Source organism: Gymnodraco acuticeps, unplaced genomic scaffold (assembly GCF_902827175.1).
Source record: "Gymnodraco acuticeps unplaced genomic scaffold, fGymAcu1.1, whole genome shotgun sequence".
NCBI classification, from domain to species: Eukaryota; Metazoa; Chordata; class Actinopteri; order Perciformes; family Bathydraconidae; genus Gymnodraco; species Gymnodraco acuticeps.
This window is the reverse complement of record NW_022991977.1, coordinates 341,988-364,443: the sequence shown is the minus strand read 5'-3', so window position 1 is coordinate 364,443 and position 22,456 is coordinate 341,988. Positions and strand designations below refer to the sequence as shown.

General features: G+C 40.4%; 2 protein-coding genes across 15 annotated transcripts in view; both read left to right on the top strand.

Annotated features, from left to right (window-relative positions):
- Positions 1-9,646, top strand: part of LOC117536210 (eukaryotic translation initiation factor 4 gamma 3-like) — a 55,027-nt gene extending 45,381 nt beyond the window's left edge. For 9 of the 13 annotated variants that reach the window (XM_034200988.1, XM_034200981.1, XM_034200980.1 and 6 more), the window contains 11 exons: positions 1,360-1,477; positions 1,587-1,804; positions 3,019-3,131; positions 4,082-4,254; positions 5,252-5,377; positions 5,800-5,881; positions 6,089-6,187; positions 6,690-6,836; positions 7,115-7,196; positions 7,315-7,461; positions 8,607-9,646. In XM_034200988.1, coding sequence (XP_034056879.1) covers positions 1,360-1,477; positions 1,587-1,804; positions 3,019-3,131; positions 4,082-4,254; positions 5,252-5,377; positions 5,800-5,881; positions 6,089-6,187; positions 6,690-6,836; positions 7,115-7,196; positions 7,315-7,461; positions 8,607-8,788 — 1,487 coding nt within the window. In that variant the 3' untranslated portion in view covers positions 8,789-9,646. The remainder of the gene's footprint in view (positions 1-1,359; positions 1,478-1,586; positions 1,805-3,018; positions 3,132-4,081; positions 4,255-5,251; positions 5,378-5,799; positions 5,882-6,088; positions 6,188-6,689; positions 6,837-7,114; positions 7,197-7,314; positions 7,462-8,606) is intronic. The other 4 variants (XM_034200987.1, XM_034200990.1, XM_034200984.1 and 1 more) reach the window with 1 other exon arrangement.
- Positions 9,647-10,834: 1,188 nt separating this feature from the next.
- hp1bp3 (heterochromatin protein 1, binding protein 3) lies at positions 10,835-22,300 on the top strand. 2 transcript variants are annotated; one of them, XM_034200995.1, is made up of 13 exons: positions 10,835-10,974; positions 11,426-11,506; positions 12,661-12,841; positions 13,542-13,604; positions 13,717-13,873; positions 13,967-14,110; positions 15,193-15,252; positions 15,590-15,729; positions 16,212-16,302; positions 16,491-16,644; positions 16,843-16,954; positions 20,049-20,201; positions 20,893-22,300. In XM_034200995.1, the coding sequence occupies exons 2-13, from the start codon at positions 11,440-11,442 to the stop codon at positions 21,416-21,418; spliced, it is 1,848 nt and encodes a 615-aa protein (XP_034056886.1). In that variant the 5' UTR covers positions 10,835-10,974; positions 11,426-11,439; the 3' UTR covers positions 21,419-22,300. The 2 variants fall into 2 exon arrangements, with proteins under 2 accessions (XP_034056886.1, XP_034056888.1); XM_034200997.1 differs by lacking the exon at positions 13,542-13,604.
- The last annotated feature ends 156 nt before the right edge of the window (positions 22,301-22,456 follow it).

Here is a 22,456-nt window from a genome sequence, read left to right as displayed (position 1 = left end):
ACTTGAGTCTGAACACAGCAGACAACAGGAGTATTTACAACAGCATATAACAACTAAAATACTGCATGTGGGTGCACACTTACATTCTCTGTCTTACTGTTACATAAATCCCATGAATGTATGAGATTAAATTAGCTTCATTATATCTCAGTGATTAAGTGAATAATAAAGTTTCTATCGGGTCACTATCAGCCTGTCACTCATTATTTGCAGGAGGGGCGGGGCTTGGAGGAACAGAGGAGACGGTGATCGCGGAAGCTTTTTTCCTCCTGCCTTCACAAACTTTACACAAGTATATATCGTCTGAAAATTGCTAGAGGACATTCATACTTTGCAATCCAAGACTTAATTAAATCCACCAAAAACCTGACATGATTGTAACGCGATTATTTTTGAAAAACATAAATCCCTGTGCCGCAGCGACACGGAGTGATTCAGAGCGGGTCCTTCTGCTGTTGGTTCTGGACTGGTGTTCTTGTGTTGGTGGATAAAGCAGACTGCTCCGTGTTTGGTGATGCTATGGCGCTGTCACGTCTGTTCCCTGATCTCTGCATCACCGACCGATTTGATATTAAAGTGACAGGAAAAAAAAACGTTATAGTAAAGCCGCGGCCGGAAAATCAGGAAGCAACATTACTACGCTATAACCAATTATCTTCCGTCACTGCATCGAGACCGAATCGTCCACGTCCGCATCGCAATGCATCGTAGAAACGATTATTTTCAACACCCCTACTGCACGTGCTGGGGTGTACGGTTTAACCATGTCCTGGATGTAGGAAGGGCCAGATCCAATCGCAGCATGGTATATATATAAATAGTTTATAACAGAGTTAGGTACATTTTGTATTGTGAGTCATAGGTGCCAATCTAAATATTCTTCATCACTCGACGAGGTCGATTGTTGACTGGTTCAACAAGCATCAACGTTTGAGTTGAAATCATTATAAACTTCTTATGCTAAATGGGTCATTAAACCTCTGTTTTTCCAACTGTATATTAAAATGGAAAGAGGTTGCATGTTTGTGTTATGATAGATGATAGATGGCCTAAATGTGAGGTTAAGATGTCAGCATGTCCTAACAATGTGAGGTGTTGTCCAATCATATCTGGAATGACATTTCATGTAAACAAAAAACAGAGAGGTTGATATTGTCAAGTATGATCATATTAGAAATTGAAATGAAACGCATTGTACAAGGTTTGTATAGTATTACAAGATATCAAAAGTCGGGAGGGAGATTTTCTTCCTCTAGATATATTAATCCAGAATATTTATTGTATATAAAGTGTTTTAAGTGACACATTCACTCTAATAATACCTGCTCATTTTGCTTTATTTGTTGCCCTTTATAACAGAACTATCACGGACGGCCGGCCTCAATCGATACTCTGCGCTGCAGTCTACTCCTTCCCCTCAACCCTCCACCACTCCTCCACAGAACACAGACTTTGACCCCAGGACAACTCTGGGAAGGTAAAGATCAACATCAATCAATTGTCTCTGACCTCTTGAGATTGGCCTCTCAGTGTGTTTCTGATGGTTTCCCCGGATACAGAAAACAGTTTCCTTTATTCCCCTCCAGCAGTCGTAGCAGTGTGGGGAAAGACCGCGTTGAGAAGCCCCTGATCTCCACCCCTCCATCGTCACGGCCCGGACCCTTCACCAGGGAAGGCAGTTCCAAGGAGCTGCTGGAGAGTCCGACCCCCGAGGAGCCGCGCACAGAGCCGGAGCGAGAGGGAGCCGAGCCCCGGAAACCGAGCGTCACCGAGGACAAGACGGAGCGCAGAGTCAGAGAGCCGGGTGAGGGGCAGAGCTGCACACTAATGTTTGAGCTCTATGATTTTAAGCCATGAACAGGTTTTATTTTATATCCAAAAATCTTGGATGTAATGAATGTATTAGCAACTGCAGGTTGAAAACAAAAGGATCAACTCCATAAAAGATATCAATTAGTTTATATTTTCAACAGACTGCTAATAATCTTTGATGATTATACTTATACTAATCTAAATAGAAGAATAAATGTGATTCATACAGAGAAGATCAGACCTGGATCTTCATGTTGCTCTCACCTCTGATGCCCCTTTCTCACCAACGCGGTTCCCGTTCTAGCTCCGTGCTTGCGCTCTTCTGGTTCGGAACCGGTTTTTCTTTTCAGCCCCCGTTTTGTTCACACCGCCCAGAGCCCGACTGGTGCTGCCGCGGCTGCGTCATGACGTCACCGTTTACGTCGCTGATTTTCTCCCCAACGGCGTTGGGTCGATGATCGTGTTGCTTTTAATCATACAAAGCCAGATTAAATTAAATAACGACTTCTCCAACCTTATACTTTTCTCCAGAGTGCCGTGGTTCATTGTTTATTAAAGTGTTTCAGCGGCATTTACCGCTGTTATGAAAGTTTCTCTGGTATAAAATGGGTGATGTTAGCATAGCAACCAAAGCTAAACTGACTATCTTGACTACTTGTTGCTATCCTATTGTGACATAATCCGTTTTCTACAGGCACATTTTACCAGCGTATTTTTCATTATGATTCTACTTGTGATAGTCGGACATGACAACCTGTGCAGCCCATGTATTGATTCCATCTGATAGCTGCTATAATACAAAACAAAACGTCTGCCTCTCTCCACAATGATCAATAACAGCGAACGGAGGTAGAAATAAACAGAATCACAAAGCCTGGTTATAAAGTGTGTTTTTTTTATAAGTGTGTGTGGTTGCGTTCTAGTCACTTTGCTCAGCGCTACTGCTTGTTACAACTTTCATTTTCCGTACTCGCCATAAACTGTTAGCTCAGGTTAATCCCGCCTCCGACGTAAGCGTGACGTATGCGGTTCTTGCTTCTAGGCCGACCATTTTTTGGAGCTCGGTAAGAACCGGTTTTCGCTGTGGTGTGAACAGAAAAAAACTGTGCTTATCGGGCTCTAGCTCCGAACTGGCTCTGGAACCGCGTTGGTGTGAAAGGGGCAAGACAGACACTGTTTTTATTGTCGTTTTTTTCCGATCAACAGTGAAAGCTGAGCCAGTGGTCCCGACTTCAGACAGACCTGCTCTCTCTGAGGAGGAGATCGAGAGGAAGTCCAAGTCCATCATCGACGAGTTCCTGCACATAAATGACTACAAGGTACCGACATTCACAAGAAGATAGGTCCAACATTAGATCCCTGTTTAGTAGGTGCCATGTTTGAATGTAAGTTAACAAACTTGGTGCTTAGAAGGATGTTAATGAGAAATCAATGATTGTTTCTTCTTTATCACTGAGCCTGCAACAATAACTAACAGAATTCAAAAGCATGTTGTGTTTCAGTCTCCCTTCTCTTACCAGTAATTAGGGATGCTCCGATCGCCAATTTTGGGGCCGATCGCCGGAATCAGTATCGGCCGATCCGATCGAGTGGGCGGGGCCTATGGGGATCGTCCATTTAAAGTGATGTTTACAACTCAGTTAATGGGACTCAGTTAATGGGACTCATTCACTGGCGCTTCCACAAACAACAACCAACATAATTATTACATTCAAATGAAGTACATTATTCAAGTTTACATTAACTTTATAAGCTCTCTCCCCCTCTCTCTCTCTCCTGACAGCCTGTCAGTATCTCATGCAGCTCACTGATCCAGTAATGAGTGACCCGACAGTGAAGAATAAATATATGTATAACTAGTTTAGCTAGTTCCAGAGGTAGATAAAACAGCTAAGTATGTTAGGTCTAACTCTTAGTGTGTGTGTGTTGCTCCGCTCACCGGTCCGTCACAGCGGGTGGAGCTGCAGGATTTCTGCTTCACACACGTTGCACACCGCTATTTTACTGTCTTTTTCGGACACCTTAAAATACTGCCAGACTGGTGAAGCCATTTTGGCGAGCTTGTTGTATGCCGCGCACAGAGAAAAGTCTCATGTATTTTACGTCATCATTTTACGTCACGTGATAGGCTCTCGCGATCGGCATTTTTAGAGAGCACCGATCGATCGGCAGAGAGTGAGTATCGGCCGATATCGATCGGCGGCCGATATCGATCGGAGCATCCCTACCAGTAACACTCATTCTGAATCCCATTCCCTTGTGTCCCCAGGAGGCTGTGCAGTGTGTAGACGAGCTGGACCTGAGCTCTCAGCTGCACGTGTTTGTGCGCATCGGGGTGGAGTCCACACTGGAGCGCAGTCAGATAACCCGGGACCACATGGGCCAGCTCCTCTTCCAGCTGCTGCAGCGCGGCATCCTGCCCAGAGCCCAGTTCCACAAAGGGTCAGTTCACCTGCTCTGAATGTACTCCACATCTCAATCAAGAACATAATGTGAACAAGGCTTGATCATTAACTCTCCAGAAAGCCTCTTTTGTTATTGTGTTACTGTCTTCCTAAATGATCTTAATTTACTTTCAGTCTCACTTCCCGTCAGCTTCATCAGACTTCATTGACATCTCTTGCAGCCTTTAGGGCTTTCTGTTCTGTATCCTGCCAACAAGCACTTCTTGCTTGTTTTTGATTTTGTTCAAAGTATCCATCGTCACCAATTAAAACTCGAATTTTGTCTGTATTGTTTGTCCGCAACTTTCTACCAGGAGATTGTCAGACCTGTTCAGTGTTTTGCTGAAAGTCTACCATAAAAGAAAAGTAAAATCTTGCATTGAAATGTTTTCACTAAAGGTGTTCCCCTGGGATCTGTCACTGGCTGTGTTGCTTTCCCTGAGTAACTAAAGATATATAGAAACTGAAAATAGGTCGGAGATGAATTTGGCCACGTTTTATTATTCTTTTAGAGAAATCTGTTTCAATGTGTTTCTACTGGAAAACCACTTGATGGTGGTTTTCCAGTAGAAACACATTGATAGGAAACGTCCGTATTGAAGGGTTATGTAGGTCATGTTGGACATGTAGGTCAAACATGTTGCTAATCTATATCAATGGGACACAAAAGGGGAAAACCCTATTTCATTTCTTTAGTGTACTCTGTAAACTTAAAAGAAAACACCATTGAAGGTTAGCTGTTGTTTTGATACTGTAAATCAGTTTACAGCTCTGTAAAACTTAAAAGCGTGTATCTGACATAATTTTAAATGAATTTGAATATAAATCAACATATTATAGGTTCTCAAATATAATCAAATGTGTATTTTAGCAGCTTTGTGTTTAATTTGTAGTTATACTTACAATGCATGTGCAATTCCAGTTGTCTCTTTCCAGAGTACAGGAACAGTAATATAGTTCTTAATATAAAGATCCAGTGTGTCTTTTTGTTGTAGCTTTGCGGACATGCTGGAGCAGGCGGACGACATGGCCATCGACATTCCCCACATCTGGCTTTACCTGGCCGAGCTGCTCAGCCCCGTGCTGAAGGAGGGGGGCTTCTCTATGAGAGGGCTCTTTAGGTTAGTCATTTACTCCAAAACTAAATGAGAACATATAATACAAATTAACTTAAATGTGGTGCATTTGCCATGGATAAAATGTGACCACTTGGCTCAATGTGCACAGGGTTGGTGGAGGAAGTAGCTAATATTTTTTTACTTTGTTTATCGTCACAGGACATCTGATCAATATTTTCATAATGAACAAAATTACTTAGTTGATACTTTACTTTTTTCTAGCTTATGTTATGGTTTCCTGTGCTCATTTCCGAGATACGTGTTTAGTCCTGTTTTGGAGACATTTTAAGTTTGAACAGGAACTTAGAGTTGCACAGTATAATGTATTAAGTGTGAGTGTCCTAATGTGAGATTTAACTTCGCCATTCTCCTGTATGAGTGAAAGGGAGGGTTGCATGTAATCTGTGGTCTTGGTCTGTTCCCAGTGAATTAAGCAAGCCTTTGCTTCCTGTGGGAAGAGCTGGGATCTTAATTTCTGAAATACTGCACATACTATGCAAACAAATGGTAAGCAACACTTTATTTTCAATTTTGTAATGATGTTACCTGCTTTCATTATGGAATGGACTTCTGGGTATTATTCAACAAGTTATTTTGCCGTTTGGATTTGTGGCCTGTTTTGGCACATTTGGCTTTCGGCCTGTCCTGGACACCAGACAGAAATAAGTTGTTTCAGAGAACAGATGTGCGATGTTGTCTCTTTGGTCTCCACAGAGCCATAGGACTGTGGGTTCTTTGTGGAGGGAATCTGGCCTCAACTGGACCGACTTCCTACCAGAGGGGGAGGACGTCCAGGCTTTCATCTCACAACAGGTTGGTTTTTGTATAATTGTATTTTACTGAGTGACTGGGAGTTACAAAGTTTCATATCTTTCAAAAAATAAATATATTTAAAAAAAAATTAAATACAATATTATAATGAACAAAATAATGAATACATACAAATATAATCAATAATAAATACATTTAATTAAGGAATCACAGGAAGACATGAAACAACAAAAATGTGCTGCTAAACAGTTGTCATGACATAATATTGCTTAAGATGGTACTGAGTGTTTCCTTGGATGTTGGATGATTAGATGTGTGTGGCTCCACTCTATCTACAGAGCTTCATCAAATGTGCCTCATATATTTGAAATTGTTTCTCCTTATTCCTGTCTTCTGATATTTCTTTTTCAATGTTCAAATAACATTTCATTCACTTTTTCCACTTTACAGTTTTCTTAATCGTATTGAATCCCAATAAGTCACCACATTATACTCCCGTTTTGGCACTTTCCCATCATACTGATGTCCTCTCGTCTTAATACAGAAACTCCAGTTTGTTCTGTCGGACGGCTCGAGTCCGGAGACGGCTCTGTCCGGAAGGATCTACTCTCCTGAGGAGCTGAGTCAGCAGCTGGAGAGACTCCTCCTGGAGGACATGGCCAGCGACGAGCAGATCTTTGACTGGGTAGAGGTAAGAGAAGTGGCAAAGAAAAACATTAAACCTTGTAAGCTGTGTGCCTTAATTCAGAGGGGTGGTCCTTTTATCAGTATGTGCTTTGTCTCTATATTTAACAAGCTAGCTAGTTATTATCTGCTATGTCACTTTTGCTGTAATGTTGTACATTTCCCGGCTGAGTGACTAATAAAGGAATTCTGATTATCAATGACAACTCTGACACTGAACCTTTTCATAGGCAGTTTTCAAAGCCATGTGAAACTGTATGTGTGTGTTTTGTCTTTCTCCCCCAGGCAAACCTAGATGACTCTCAGATGAGCTCGTCCCCCTTTCTGAGGGCTCTGATGACAGCTGTGTGTAAGGCAGCAGTGAAAGGTAAGCACTCCACCACCTAGAGGAGAGACTCGTCTAATTTTTTTAAATGGCGCCGCTGATTGCAATATTTACTCTGTGCCAAACGTGCGCTCACTCTGCCTCTCGCTTCACCGAACAGATGATAACACCAACTGTCGAGTGGACACGGCCATCATCCAGAGGAGATTGCCTGTATTACTCAAGTACCTTAACTCAGACACTGAGCGACAGCTGCAAGCACTTTATGCACTTCAGATGCTGATCGTCGCACTCGATCAGCCTCCAAGTAAGTGCTGCGTCTCAGCTTCATCAGGAGGAGGTGGGAGGAGGAAACTAAGATTTATATTCCTTCAGTTTAGTTTTTTTTGTCGTTTTTCAAGTTATAACATTCAAATACACATAATAAATCAAATGTATAGTCTTTACTTTTTAAGTTGCGTCAAACCATATCAAGTTTTTCCTGAGCTAAAATGTTATTACACCTTTTTTAAATGAAATTTAAAAAACTAAAACATATATATGCATAATAATCCCAAACCACATTAGTGTTCATACCTGGTTTTTATATTTGTTAAACCAATCATAGTACCGATCATGACCAGTAAATGGATGTCCGCATGTCTACTGTATTTCCACTACAACAAACATTAGGAACTATCCTCAGAGAGCTTACAGCATTGGACAGACGGCACAGTATTCACTAAAGCCAGCATTTTAATAATGACATGCTAATATACACAAAGTACCATAAATACTAAAGCTCAAAGCAGTAACAGAGTACAATAAATGTGCATTAATAATTATAGAGTAAATCACAATCCAAACGAAAACATTTACCTTAGAGGGTACAAGTAAAAAACCTTCAGGGAAATGTCGACTCGACTCCACTTCGAGCGATAGAACTATTAACAAAGCACTTATATACTAATAAAGGGCTGGCTTATCTAAAGCCAGTTGAGTAGCACTTGAAATGTTTTAGCTCTATGAAACCTGATGTACTTATATGATTCCGTTTTCTTCAAGTTGGTCGAACGCACTTATTGTAAGTCGCTTTGGATAAAAGCGTCAGCTAAATGCAATGTAATGTAAAAATGTATTTCTTTTAAAGCTCTGAGATGTGAAACAGTTCTCCTCCAGAGGGCATCACCTCAGAGGGGAGCATCTGCACCAGCAGGATGCCTCCACTGGAACTTTTGAATGAATGTAATAGATGTTCAGAGGGGGTTACTGCAAAACTCAGTTGAATTCATTGACACATTTTTTTTTTCTTTTTTCAATCTTCTCAAAAATGGACCGACTTTTAATAAAACTTCTTCAACTTAAAAAAAACAATCGAGATGAGGTTTAATATTATGAACAAAAAATCACATTTGCACAAAACTAAGACAAGTAGCTGACAAAGTTAACACCGCTGGTCTCTTTGTGTTGCAGACCTCCTCCGGATGTTCTTTGACTGTCTGTATGACGAGGACGTCATCTCGGAGGACGCTTTCTACAAGTGGGAGACGAGCAAAGACCCTGCCGAGCAGGAGGGGAAGGGAGTGGCCCTCAAGTCTGTTACGGCCTTCTTCACCTGGCTGCGGGAAGCGGAGGAGGAGTCGGAAGATAATTGACGAGGGACACACCCGGGGGGAGGGTGGGGCAGGGCGTAGAAGAACTGCATACTTACAGCAGAACAAACAAACTTTCAAAATGGGTGTATGGGCAGGACAACATGTTTTACGGCTGGAATTTTTTTCTGCGGTACAGTTCTGAAACATGCCGCCATTTTGAGTTTGGATTCCAACAGCTGAAGCACTAAATACCTGTATTATAAATAGAAAATATTTTTGTTTTAAATTTTAACTTACGTTTGTTTTGTTACTTTTTAAGAAGAGACTTAAAAGATACATAGGTTCCGGACTCTTTAATTTATTATTTTTTTAAGGACTGCAAATATGAAAGTTATTTAACATTTGCAGATGCTCACAAATGAGAACAACAGAAATAACAATATAATTAATTATAATAACAAAATAATAATTGTGAAATAAATAGCCTCCCTGGATTCCACACTGTTTGGTTTAAAACAGGGTAAACAAAGTTATTTTGGGATGAAGGGGAAGCAGAGATAAAGAAGAGTGGATGCACAGAAACTATTAACGTTGTCCGTGTTTGACATTTCCAGGTCCAAGTCTTCTCCTAACAGGCAGAAAGTGTTTCCCTCAGCCTTGGCTTGCTCTAAGTTGATATACATAAGCCTCATGACAGGTTAGAGGTATGCATTCAAGAAGCGATGCAGGTCTGTCCACAGAACTTTCAAAACAAACGCAGACGAACAAACCGGACACATTCAAATGAAACGAGCAAAAAAGGCAACATTAAAAAGCAAATGGCCAGGGTCGTTCAACGTGAAATGCTTGTAATACTTCAAACTACAGAGCAGATAAAACTTGTAAATACATTAAAGACAAAAAAGGTATTTAAAAAGTGATTGTCATGATTTGTTCTTTTGATTGTTGGTGTCAAAATATATGTTGCTATATTTGTTTCTTTTAGTCCCTCTGATACAAATGAATCTGTGTATTTTCAGTTTTTCCCTTTTTGGACAGCCGGTCCTCAGAAGAAGCTGAAGGATGTTTCAGAGCAGCTCCAGGCACTGATTTGTTCACCTGATCCTTTAAAGCATAAATTGTTATTTAAATATGTTACCTCTCTATCATTGCCAGAGCTTTAAAATACTTGTGGCACTTAATTCTGGCTCACATTTGCTCACAGTTCTGACTATATTTTGTGTAGACCCAGTTGAGTAGCATGTATATTCATGATAAGCGAGTAGTTACATGGTTATCTGATCACCAAATCTGTCCTGACCGGTCTCTGGAGAAGTGTCTTTACAGTAGTTTACTTTTTTTGGGTCACACAAAAAGCATTTTAAGGTACCCACAGTGAATGGTGACCGAAACTGACCAAGTAGCACAAAGTTCCAGCTTCACAATTGTAATTAATTGCTGCTACTCTGTTTTTGTGCTATAAGGATAAAAAAAAGAAATATTATGAAGTCAATTTAGGACGATGTGACAGCCATCTTTCACAATTTTCAAAAAATAACAATAATCCAGTAGTTGTGAAATAATTGGTTGATAAGTTAAACGTGAACATAATAATTACATTATGGTCCAAATTTAAACTACAAATAATGATCAGGGTATTAAGAACATTGAAGTATTTGTTAAGCGATAATTTTCTTGGTTTTTTCATTAAGGGCTTAATTTAAAACTTTCCACAAAGATGACAGGATTTTTCTAATGTTTAAATGTCTGTTTTACGATTAATGTGTGACCAATAGCCTACTGGTATTCATAAGAGCTGCGTTCCTAGTCGTTTTCACTTTTTGTTTTTAGATGACTACATCTCCCATGAGTCTTTGCCATGCACTACTATCGAAAACATGAGAGCTGTAGTCTTTAATACACTACGTTAATAATTGATTTATCTTGATTAAATTCAAAGTGTGCTCGAATTATATTGACCTGTACGGTAGAACATGTGGAATCGACTCAAAATATGGAAGTATTACTTCGATTGTAATGTTTATAGAAATACTTTAAAAGATAAAAACGTTGGTTTACTAGCTAGCCTCGGTGAAAAAGTACAATAAATGTAAACTGTTAATGACGGCGGCCATGACAGTAGGGATCCTTCGACGTGACGCTGCGTGACCAACGGTCTTTGGGGCGGGGTTCATAAACGGAAATCTAAATAAAGGATCGTGCAGAATTTTCTTCAAAGTAACACACTTTTTCTCCACTAGTAAAAGGTAAGTTGTATTCGCGTTATGGTACGTTACTAGCTCAATGTGTGTTTGCACGGATGCGAAGCTGGAGAAAAGCGTAGGCCGGTGTTTTTCCCCCCATGCAACTGAAATGAATTTTATCTGCTTTGTGCGACGCCATTACTCTGTGTATACCAAACGGACAAAATGGCGAAATTGCCCTAACATTTCTGGCTCACGTGAAAAATGTTTGAAATATATCGGCATAGGCTGGAGGATAAGCTGGACAGCAGTGCATGTCTTGAAGTGGCTGCATTTTGTGAAAACACACTGGCGCTTTTTCTTCTGTTTTAATGATAATGGGCCTCAATGAATGAAGTGGGTTTGGCAGTGTCGCCATGTTTATACACGCACGTACACAGAATGAGTCTAAAAAAAACTGTGCTAATGAGCTGTCCTCCTGGTTTGTGGATACATTTTTATTTTCCTCACCCAGGCAAAGCTGGTGTGATGCCGATACGCCGAGCAGCAGCGTCTTCAACCGCGGAGAAGGCCCCCTCCGCTGCAGCAGAGGAAGGTGAGGCTGGGGTCGTCCATCACCTGAACTAAAGACCCGTGAACGCACCGTCATCACTGACACAAAATTAACTGGCAGTCCAGTGTTCAGCTCATGAGTAGGCATGCAAAGTTGGTTTATGCCAACGTTTCTGGACCTGAGAAGTGTCAGAATCAAACAATGCAATATGTTTGGGGCTTACATGCAGAGTTTAATTACAGCAGGTTAAAACAATATATTAGAGAAACATTTGTATGTTTGACAAGCAGCAGGAATCAAATAAGGGAGTTATAAATAATAAGGAGAAATATCAATTAATATTGTATTTCAAATAAGCATTAGTTGTGTATTTGTGAGATATTGCATTTTCGTAAAAGATATTGGGAATCACGGGAGTAGTGATTTAATGTGACACACCTAATGACTTTATGAAACACAGGTATTTGTTTTGCATTTATTAATAGTCCATCTGACATTAACACAAAAGTGATTAATCCCTATTTATTGTTTCAAATACTATTATTTATGTTTTACACCACATTTTTACGTCATAAATAACAGCCATAATTATTTGAATGTATGTAATCAAAAATAACTAACTTTTTACTTTTACAATGAACTTTTACAAAAGACTATGTGTGCCCCTTTAAATATCTACTTACCACTACAGCTAGCTGGCCCTTCATGGCTTAACTACAACAGATAATGGTCTATCAGTAATAACAAGTCCAAGTAGTTCACAACAGTATGTAAATCAGTCAAAACAAGGAAAATCACATGCCGAAAAAACTAATTATTTTGCATCAACCTGATCAGTGGCATAAGCATTCAAGGTCCTTTAAGTGCATTTTTTATAACGAAATACATTTATGTGCACACAAAACAGTTTTCAACCAAAACAAGTTGCTAACATTTATTTGTGGATGTTAACAGGTATTTATAAAACCATTTACATATTACTTATACATATTTAACTGACTTTGCCATTCAAAAATGCTGCTGTAATGGCTTTTCTTGATAGAGGTGAATGACATTTTTCATTATTAATTCCTGAAGGAGAACAAACTAAATGGGAGGATGTTTACGTAGTGGAATAATCAGTCAACTACATTTAAAAAAAACAGCATTTGTTGGGTTTTTCTTTTGCTAAATTTCAATGGTTTCCTCCTCCTCAGAGCCTGAAGCGTCCTCAGAGGAGTCTCCCTCCAATGAAGATGAGCAGGCTGCACCCTCAGCTACGCCCGACCAGGTGACGGATGGCGAGGCGGCGGGGGACAAGGAGCCCACAGAGAATGGAGAGGAGGCTGAAGGAGCCACGGCAGAGAAGGGAGGAGGAGAAGAGACGGATAAGAAAGAGTGAGTTTCACCAGAGAGCTAGTGTAACTCTGAACGCTGCGATATTTCACTCTGATAGCACTTTTATCTGTTTACATGATCCTTACCTCTCCTGGATAACAGTAGTGTTGCATTCCCAAAGGATGTGACCTGTCACAGCCACATTCATGAGAAACATTCCAGACAGATGTAGCCGTCCCTTTGTCCGCAGTCTCGGAGGAGTTCAGGAGGAGAGGGCGCAAGGGTCATGAAAGTCTGGCGATTTGATTCCAGCTCAGTCCACATATGAAATCTAAAACAACAGCTACATGCAGAATGCTGCTTAAAACATGTTTTATTTGCCGTCTTATTCACACAAAAAAGTTCAGAATGTTCAGAAAAAGTTTTCAGTTTAATTTTAGATTATCAAATAGCTCATCTAAACCATTATGGATAGATGTTCTTTTGACTATTTCTCATAAAGAAATACTTAGATATTTAAAGTCAACAATTGGCAGGGGGGGGTAAAACTCCAAATGTAGGTGATAAAGTATAAACAACATTTAATAACAATACCCCCCAACTTCTCCTCCCTTTCTTCTCCCAGACCTCGACAAAGCAAACATTTACTCTTGTGCACGTAGTACACTAGACTAGCGGTTCATGTAGGGTCAAATTACCATGGTGATCATTCAGACAGATGTTCTCAAACTTCATTTTGTCTTTTCCGTCGGTGACAAAGGGACAAATGCAAGGACTGCGCGGCTGGACAGTGTGCAACACACTGCTATGTTCTCCTACTAAGGTGAGGATGTGATAAAGATAAGGGTGGTAACGATCACAGTGAAATATCGCTTCTAAAAGAAGGAACCTCTTCACTGACCTCGTGTCTTGCTCCTCATCTTTTTTGGTGGCAGGTTGAAGGATGGCTACAAGTACAAGAAAGGGAAAAGCAAGAAAGTGAAACGGACCATTCCTGCGTGGGCTAGCGTCACTGCCAGCAAAAAGCTTCCTGTTACCAACTATGCAGGCACTCAGAACAAAGTGAATGATATCCTCATCGAAGCGATCACGGTGTGTACGAACTCCTTAAATCACCTTTTCGTTCGTTTTTTCTCTTTTTGTTTAACGACAACCTTTGTGATATCTTGTCCTCTTTCTTTACAGTGCTGTAATGACAAGTCCGGTGTTTCATACCAGTCCTTCATGAAATATATTCTGAAGAAATACCCCGAGATGGACATTCACAAGAAGAAGTTTCTCGTCAAGAAAGCAATGAAGAAACATTTGGAAAAGGGCACCATCAAACAGGTAAAGAATGTTATCAGGGGGTATTAGGTTTAATTAGTATTTTAATAATATAGATACATAGCTAAAGCATGCAGTTTAAACATAGACATTACCAAAATCATTTTTTTCCCTCCTGGAACATTAATTAGACACTTGAAATACAACTGAACCATAATTTTCATTCTAAACTCGGTGGCTATCCAGGATATCGAGTTTGACTGGTTTTCTTGGATTGTAAACTATCTCAAATCCACTAAAGAGCAAGATAGAGCTGCTAATGTTAACCTATAGCCTGATAGCATCCAGGTTCAGCTCCCACACATACTATTGGGATGTTGTAGATGTGAACAGACTTTATTTCAGTGTTACTAACCTAAAAATAAGGCACTATGTAGCATTGGGACCATGTGAAAATGTTCAAAGTTATGTTGGCCAAATAATGCCATACACAACATTTTCCCTATACCCTTCAAAATATGCATACAACTTTTTAAATTGTACTAAACTAATGTTGTAAAAGAAACACATATTTGTATGGGGGGAAATGAAACTTTAATGGGATAATAGTCAATCTTAAGGCTGCAAAAATAAATGCAACATTGCGTTGGCCTGAACATGATAGTTCTGTCTTTTTAAATCCGGTTATTATTTTCAATTCACTACCATGATAAAAACAATTGACTGCTTTTTCAAAACCCTCATGAGGATATATTCACAATAATCCCCAAATTAAAACTTGACCAACTTACTTGTTTTTATCATGATCCATGATCAAATCCTATACTGTCCCACCCCTACGTGGATTTAATGCTGGGTTCAATTACTACAGTTGGTTGTAAGCTGGAACAAAGGAAAAGTATATTGAGTTATAGCAAACTATACACATACACAATGTTTAACCATTTACCTGGACCCGTGTTGGCATATTTGTAGTTTTAAAGGTAAAAAGCCAATTCCACTCTCCTTTCAAAGTACTTTAATGGTGCGTATGGCTCTCTTACTTGAGCCCCATGTAAATCAATCAAACCTTTAGGAGAAAACTAACTTGTGTTTTGTAATTGTCATGTCTAACACATGTATTTTTGTATCTGTTTCATGCACAGCTCAAAGGTAAAGGCCTGTCAGGAACCTTCACCATCGGGAAGCAGACCGCCTCCTCTAAGGTATGTTTCAGCAGGGGTTAGAAATGAGGATGATGTATAATAGTTATGTTTCTAATTCTGCAGAGAGCATCCACATCCAGGTGGTTCCCTGGAAATAGTTAATTGTTCCTCCGTGATAAAACGTGTTGTGATTAGGGAGCTTTTGAGGTGCTGGGAAGACCTCATTGATAACTAATTGGAGTCCAATTTGATATAGAAAGTAGCAGATAACAGTAAAATATCTGATAGATCTAATCCTAATGATAATGGGGCAGTGAGGACAGTGTCCTGTCTGCATGTTTCCCTGTCAGACTGGGATGGTTTTGGTGGTAATGGTTGCCCCTGCATGGTGTTTCAGAATGCTCCTCTGAAGACGGAGGCTCTGGGAGACGCTCTGCATCTCATCATCACTCGGCTCTGTGAGCCCAAAGAGGCCTCCTACCTCCTGATCAAGAAATACCTGGAGCAGCACTTCCCCGACTTAAATGTCAAGAACCGGTACGGAGCATTTCCTCCTGTTGAATGTGTTCGTATGTAACTCTGCAGACTATCAGGGCTGCATCGTGTCTACTGATGATTCGACTGTTATTTGATTTTTTTAACTCAAACAAAGTTTCCAAATGTAATCCAATCCAAAACTATTGAACTGTATTATGTGAAATGGAGTAGATGGAAGACCTTTTGCATTTGGAAAGCCTTAACCTGCAAATGTTGAATATTAACCTTGATAACAGTATATAAATCCATCCTTAATGGTATCGAGTAACAGTCCAAAAAGTGTTTGATCAATGTTTTTAGCACTACAAACATAAAATCATTGATGCTCACTAAAAGTTCCAGACTTAAAGTTAAAACAGAACACAGCCACACACTTCATTGAGTGGCTGTGTTCTGTTTAAACTCAAAAGCGAAAGTGAGGTTTTTTATAAACTGAAATAATTGATTGAGTTAATTATTCACTGAGTGTTGTTTGCTTCTAGGCCGGACCTCCTGAAGACAGCGCTGGTGAAGGCGGTAGAGAAAGGGATACTGGAGCAGATCACTGGGAAAGGAGCCTCTGGGACCTTCCAGGTAAAACCCCACTTACCCTTTACACAGTTTTATTCATTTGTCATAAACGAGCAGGTGACAACATGAATGCCTCCCTTTGCTGTGGTGATTAAAGTTGGCCGATAACTTGTAGCAGATCACACGGAAGCTAGAATTTTGGTGAAGACAAAGTTATGTCATCTAAAAAGTTTTTTTTTCTGACCATCCAGCTAAAGCGTAACCAGGTCCTGCCAAAGGGCAACAACTTTGAGGATGCCATCGCAGCCGCCGTCACAGCCATGAACGAGCCTAAAACCTGCAGCACCACCACTCTACGCAAATACCTGGTGGACGCTAACAAGGACAGAAAGGAGTACCAGTTAGGTGAGACTGTCTAACACTAAACAGGACTGTACATTTGAAATAATATACTGAGATAAAACAAACTGTTAGACCCACACTGTCAATTTAAATTCTTGTTTTGTACGTCACATGAAATCTACACATTTGGCACGATTAGTGTTTGATCACAAGGTTTCCGCATCCAAAATGGTTTCACTAAAAGGGAACTCTTTTCTTTAGTGGCCAGTCTGAGGAGGACCCTGACGAAGTGTAAAGTCCTCGGCTGGATGGAGCAGATCACCGGTCACGGCTTCACGGGGACTTACCGGCTCTCGTTCCCTTTCTACCCCAGGTATGTCAATGACTCCCGAAAAAAAGGGGGGGTTCGTTTATGCAATCGTTTTGTCTCATAGTTTAAACTCAACAATTGTGGTTTTGGTGTCCCTCAGTCTCAGTGTTGAGTGTTTCAGAATCCTTCCTTGACTTAACAACTTTGGCTGTTCTTACTTGTACTTTTGGAATTATGGGGATATTTATATAACCTACTTCCGCCCCGTGTAGTGGGTGTCTGCCAGATCGGTAAATGAAATCCAACATTCAATGTTCTTGTGAGGCCGTTGTTTATATTTGCGATTTTGTTATAATGCTGCTACTCCCATTATCATCCAGAAGCTACACCCGCTCAACTTCTCTCTTGCTCGCTCTATACATGCATGCGCCACACGCGTATCCCCCCTCTCTCTTTTAAAGGAATAGGCTGCCCTAGTCTGCATTATGCTACTACTATGGCGCTTTTCCACTGCAGGGCCTCGCTCGGCTTAGTACGGTATGGCTAGGCCTCGTTAGGCCAGGCTCACTTTATGCTGCGTTTCCATTACAGTTTAGGAACTGGGGTAGTAACTATAGTAACGCAGTGTAGGCGGAGCCGTGACGTCATCTTCAATGCGAAACACAAAAACAACATTAGCTCTTAGCACTCAGAGCTCACAGCTCCTCATATCTATTCAAAAACTAGACAAAAGTTAAACAAGTACAAACCACAGACTGCCTGTGTCATGGCGAATACAGTCGCTGGTTTATTTATGTCTGTATAGGCCGTTGTTGTGAGTGTGGACGGAGCATATACAACGTTAGCTTAGCCAAGCTCCATTTAGAAAACACGCATTTTAAAAGGTTTTTCGCCTGCCGTCTGTCTGCAGACTTGTCAAAGCATTAATTCATGGTTTTTACTAACCGGTATCAGTATGTAGTTACTTCGGCATCATTTTGAAACGTGTATTACAATTAAAATCACGGTCAAATATGTTGCCAGCGATTCTCTCACTAGTTTAGCATACTCAGCCCGGTTGTTGGCCCGGAAAGAACCTCGATTTTGGAGAGCAAGAAAACTGTGAAAAAGTACCCGCTAGTCGGAACTACGTCTAGTGGAAACGCAACCAAAAATGGGCCGGCATGGCACGCTTAACCTCTTAAGCCCCAAGCCTGTTTTTCAGGTTTCAGGCTCGAAAAGGACATGCCCAAAACAAAGGACTATAACTTAACTTCTAAAAGGGTTATATGAATAATTTCTTTTATCAAAGCAAGGTCACATCTGTGAGTTGGATGAAGAAGTGTCAGAATCAATAAAGATGTTTCAGTGTCAGAGTAAATCCAGATGGAACATAGTCAAAAAGTGTAAATTCTTGTCTCTGACCACGACGCCATCTGCGATCGATTAACTTGTGGACAATGATCCCTCGCTCCCTTGCCCTGATCTCGCCTCCTTCTGGCCTGTTAAGTGGCCTGCCTCACACAGGGTGACTGGCTGTCCACATGATGTGGCCTGCCGACATGGCCACTGTCATACAGATCATAAATCAAAGCCCTTGATTGGTCTCTGTGTGTCATTCAAGCTCGGGATAACCTCAGCTCAGGTGAGGTAAAGGACTCTCTGAGTGTTTAGATAGTTAACTTAGTCTAAGTTCTCAGTGGGTCTCAAACGGAGTGGTCACCATTTATGTAAACACATATTTCCATTTGAGAGGGTAGTGATTGGTCTAATGGATAGTGAGGTGGGCTGAAGATCGGAAGGCTGTGAGTTCAAATCCCGCCAGGAACACCACCACTAGTGTGCCCTTGAGTAAGGCACTTAGCCCTTAGTTACTCCAGGGAGAATGTCCCTGTAATCGGTCATTATAAGTCGCTTTGGATAAAAGCGTCAGCTAAATGAAATGTAATGTGATTAGTCAAATATGCATGAATAAATAAATAAAAAGTTAACTAGGTGAAAAAAGGTAAGATACACTTTTAAAACTTGTTGAGAGAAAACTAGTCTTTGCTGCTGCCTCAAAGAGGAGCAGGGGGAGAGGATGGAGAGGGGGGAGAGGGGGGAGAGGAGGGAGACAGGAGAGGCTGATTCAGGAGCACAGACACACTCACAACTATAAATGAACTAAAAAAATTAATTAATAAACAAGTTTCAGTGTTTTTTTCATATTGGAAATGGTATTTTATTGGTCATGGCCATGATTTTATGATTATTGAAATGTATACAGTTCTGTTAAATATAGGTGTTTCCATAGATCTAGTCTCTTTATTTTCCCCCTCAAAATGCACCAGATTGATGCATTTAACTCCAAAATAAAAAATAAAATCTTACCGGGGGGGCATGCCCCCGGACCCCCCTAGAGGATTTGAGGTCGACCCCCACTAAAAATCACATGGATAGGTTCCTAAATACATTTATAAATACATGTATTTTTTTAAATAGTAACCCATGTCCATATGTTCATGTGTGGGCAGTAGATTTAAACTATAGGGCTATCATTATGGACCCTGCATGTACCTGTTCGCTCTGCCATCGCGTGAAGGGTCTGCTAACAAGCGACCAACAGAAAGGTTAATGTTAATGTTGTTGCACGTCACCTCAACCCCCCCCCAAGTATATTTCAGATCTGTGGGAAACACTGGCAGTTAATGGACCAGCACCAGAGGCGTTCCCATACACACAGGCGTTGGAGCTGTTCTTCATGAAAGTGCTCTGACAAACAGCGCCATCTTTGCGCAAAATGATTATACAGGAATGAAAAGTCAATAAATAAACATGTTGTTAAAACTTTTTCTTTTTTTTTTGCACTCGCGGACCACCTAACTCCACAAATATCCAAAAACACATTGTTTTTCTAGAACAGATTACAAATCGCCTGAAAATGGTACAAACAAGTAGCAACATGTGTGATGAAGGTGTTGCGCTGGGCTATATCATGCAATTGAAAGCTCGCTCCATTGCGGAGATATTCCCGCGAGAGTGCGGAAAACTTAAATGTATTTATTTCAAATGTGAAATGTTACCAATATACTCACGGACCACCAGTGGTCCGCGGACCACACTTTGAGAAGCACTGGCCTACAGAGATGATATTATTATCCATATACTGTCTTAAATATATTTGTATCTTCCTCTTCAGCCCTACCATCCTGTACCCAGACAAGTTCAACAAGCCTACGGAGAAAAGCCCCGCACCCAAACGGAGGCGGGCGGCCGATTCTTCGGACGAGGAAGAGGAGGAGGAGGAGGAAGAGAAGGAGGAGTCTGAGGATGAAGCTCCCGTACAGAAGAAGTGGGTGTACAAATCTCTACACTTTGTATCCTTTACACAGGATTGTAGTCTGCAGGCAGTTTCCCAACATTTCAAATGACCACCAAACGAGTGTTATCTGCACACTGACTCCAAATCACAAATCGATTTAAAAGGAAAACTCTTCAATTCCAGCCACGTTTTCAAGTTGTACACGATTAAGACCACAGTACGCTAAAAAGTTGAATTACAGAGACAAGACTGTATCACAAAAATGTATTTGAAATGATGTAAGTAATATGAAACAAAACTATATTACATTTAAGCACGAAAGAAAACAGAAATTCTATTAAAGCTAAATATTTGTACACATATGCGAATGAATTTATGGTTAGATTGACCGTTGCCAAGCTATACCATAACAATTATAATACATATAATAATTTCCAATAAATATTTTCCTATTTAATCATATATTCTTGTTTCAGATCGTCAGTAGTGCGTAAATACATGATATTGACCTTTTTTATGGACGATTATTATTTTTGTAAAGTCTGTCAATGACCTAACTGACATTGAAATGCTGTTCATCTTGATACATTGGTGGATTTGGGGTCAGTGTGCGAGCGCTACGTCTTTAATTGAGACTGTTTTCCAATAACCTTTCATCTACAAGTGATGTGTTGATAATTATGCTCCTACTGAACTAACATCTCCCTGTTCAAATTACTAGTAGAAAAAGTCCAAAGAGGCCTCCACCCAAGGCTCGCCGCCCCCCACCGGCCAAGAAATCTCGGAGCCCCAGCCTGTCAAAAGCTAAGGGCAGGGGACGGACCCTCGCCAAGAAGTCTCCGGCCAAGAAAGCGGTGTCTTCAGCCAAGAGACGAGGGAAGAAACCAGCACCCCCTAAGAAAGAAACCCAGACGCCAGTTAAAGCCACGCCCGTCAAGAGAGGAGCTCCTGCAACAAAGCCCAAAACACCAGCGGTTAAAAAGCTGGCCAAACGGGGGGCCAAACGACCCGCGTCCAGAGATTCGTCCCCTGAGGAGGCGGTAGTCACGAAGGAGACAACGAGGTCCAGACGATCTAAGCCTGAAGAGTCTTCTCCTAAGGAGCCGGCGGTTAAAAAGCCGGCAAACAAAAGGCAGCCTGAGCCTGAGCCTGAGCCTGAGCCTGAACCTACAAAAGGGCCCGCAGCGAAAAAGGGGGCGAAGGGCGGCAAGCCGACCACTCGTAAGTCCAAGAGAGGGAAAAACTGAGCCGGCGCCGCTTCGTTTCAGTGCTCTCTCTTTTGACCATGTTCTCCCCTTTTTAACAGGGCAGTAGTTTTTATTTTATTTCTATTGTAGAATAAGAACGTTATCCTACCAAGTTTACTGTACGTTGAGAGTTTCCTGAATTTCATTTTTTAATCACCATGTGTAGAGAAAGCTCAGTAAGTGTTGCTGTTAAAACAGATCAGCTGCCAGATCGGGAAACATAGCGAGGTCCAATAATCTGTAACTATAGCCATTTAGTAACTATCATTTTTATATCTGTTCCTTGTGTATTAATTAGCTGTTGGCAGTACGAGTTCCTATCAAATGAAGTGAGATATCAGTGTTTTGGATGGTTGCAAAAATTACATTTGAAGTTAAAATGTTAGTTTGAAACTGTTCCTAAAGACATTCATATTTTATAAAACACAGATTCTATGGTTGTTTTCCTGTACTGGGAGTAAATGACAATATTTTTTGTCCGTGCAGTACTACATTAGATTTAAAATTGTATCGACATTTGTTCTTAAAATATTTTTTATTATTATGAATATGGATTTGATGTGTTATTTAACAAAAGATTGCCCCAACAAAAGATTAGGCTTACAGGTGACATGTTAAGGAAATACAGATGATAAAACACTAAGTTAGTTTTCATTTCATACACATAGGAGAAAATGTCTTTTTTGATGTGTGTGTAAACAAGCATATACATCAATTGATTTAATTGCGTCACAGCTGTAATTCAGTATCCAACTGTAAGAAATGTGTCTTGTGAGTACGAACAAGGAGGACAATAGCTCATACATACCCTGCATGCATGTATTCCTTGTGTTGTTAAACTTTTTTTCCAAGTCATTAATAAAATGGCTATATTTGTAAAAATCTTGCTGTTATTTATTTTTCCTTTATTTAGTTGGAGTGATTTATTTGAAATACAATGCATAATTGTCCTGATTCAAAAACATTAAGTAGTATTAGGTATGAATGTATGCGTTTTTATAATTTCTTCTGGACAAGATACCACAATATTTTATAGTG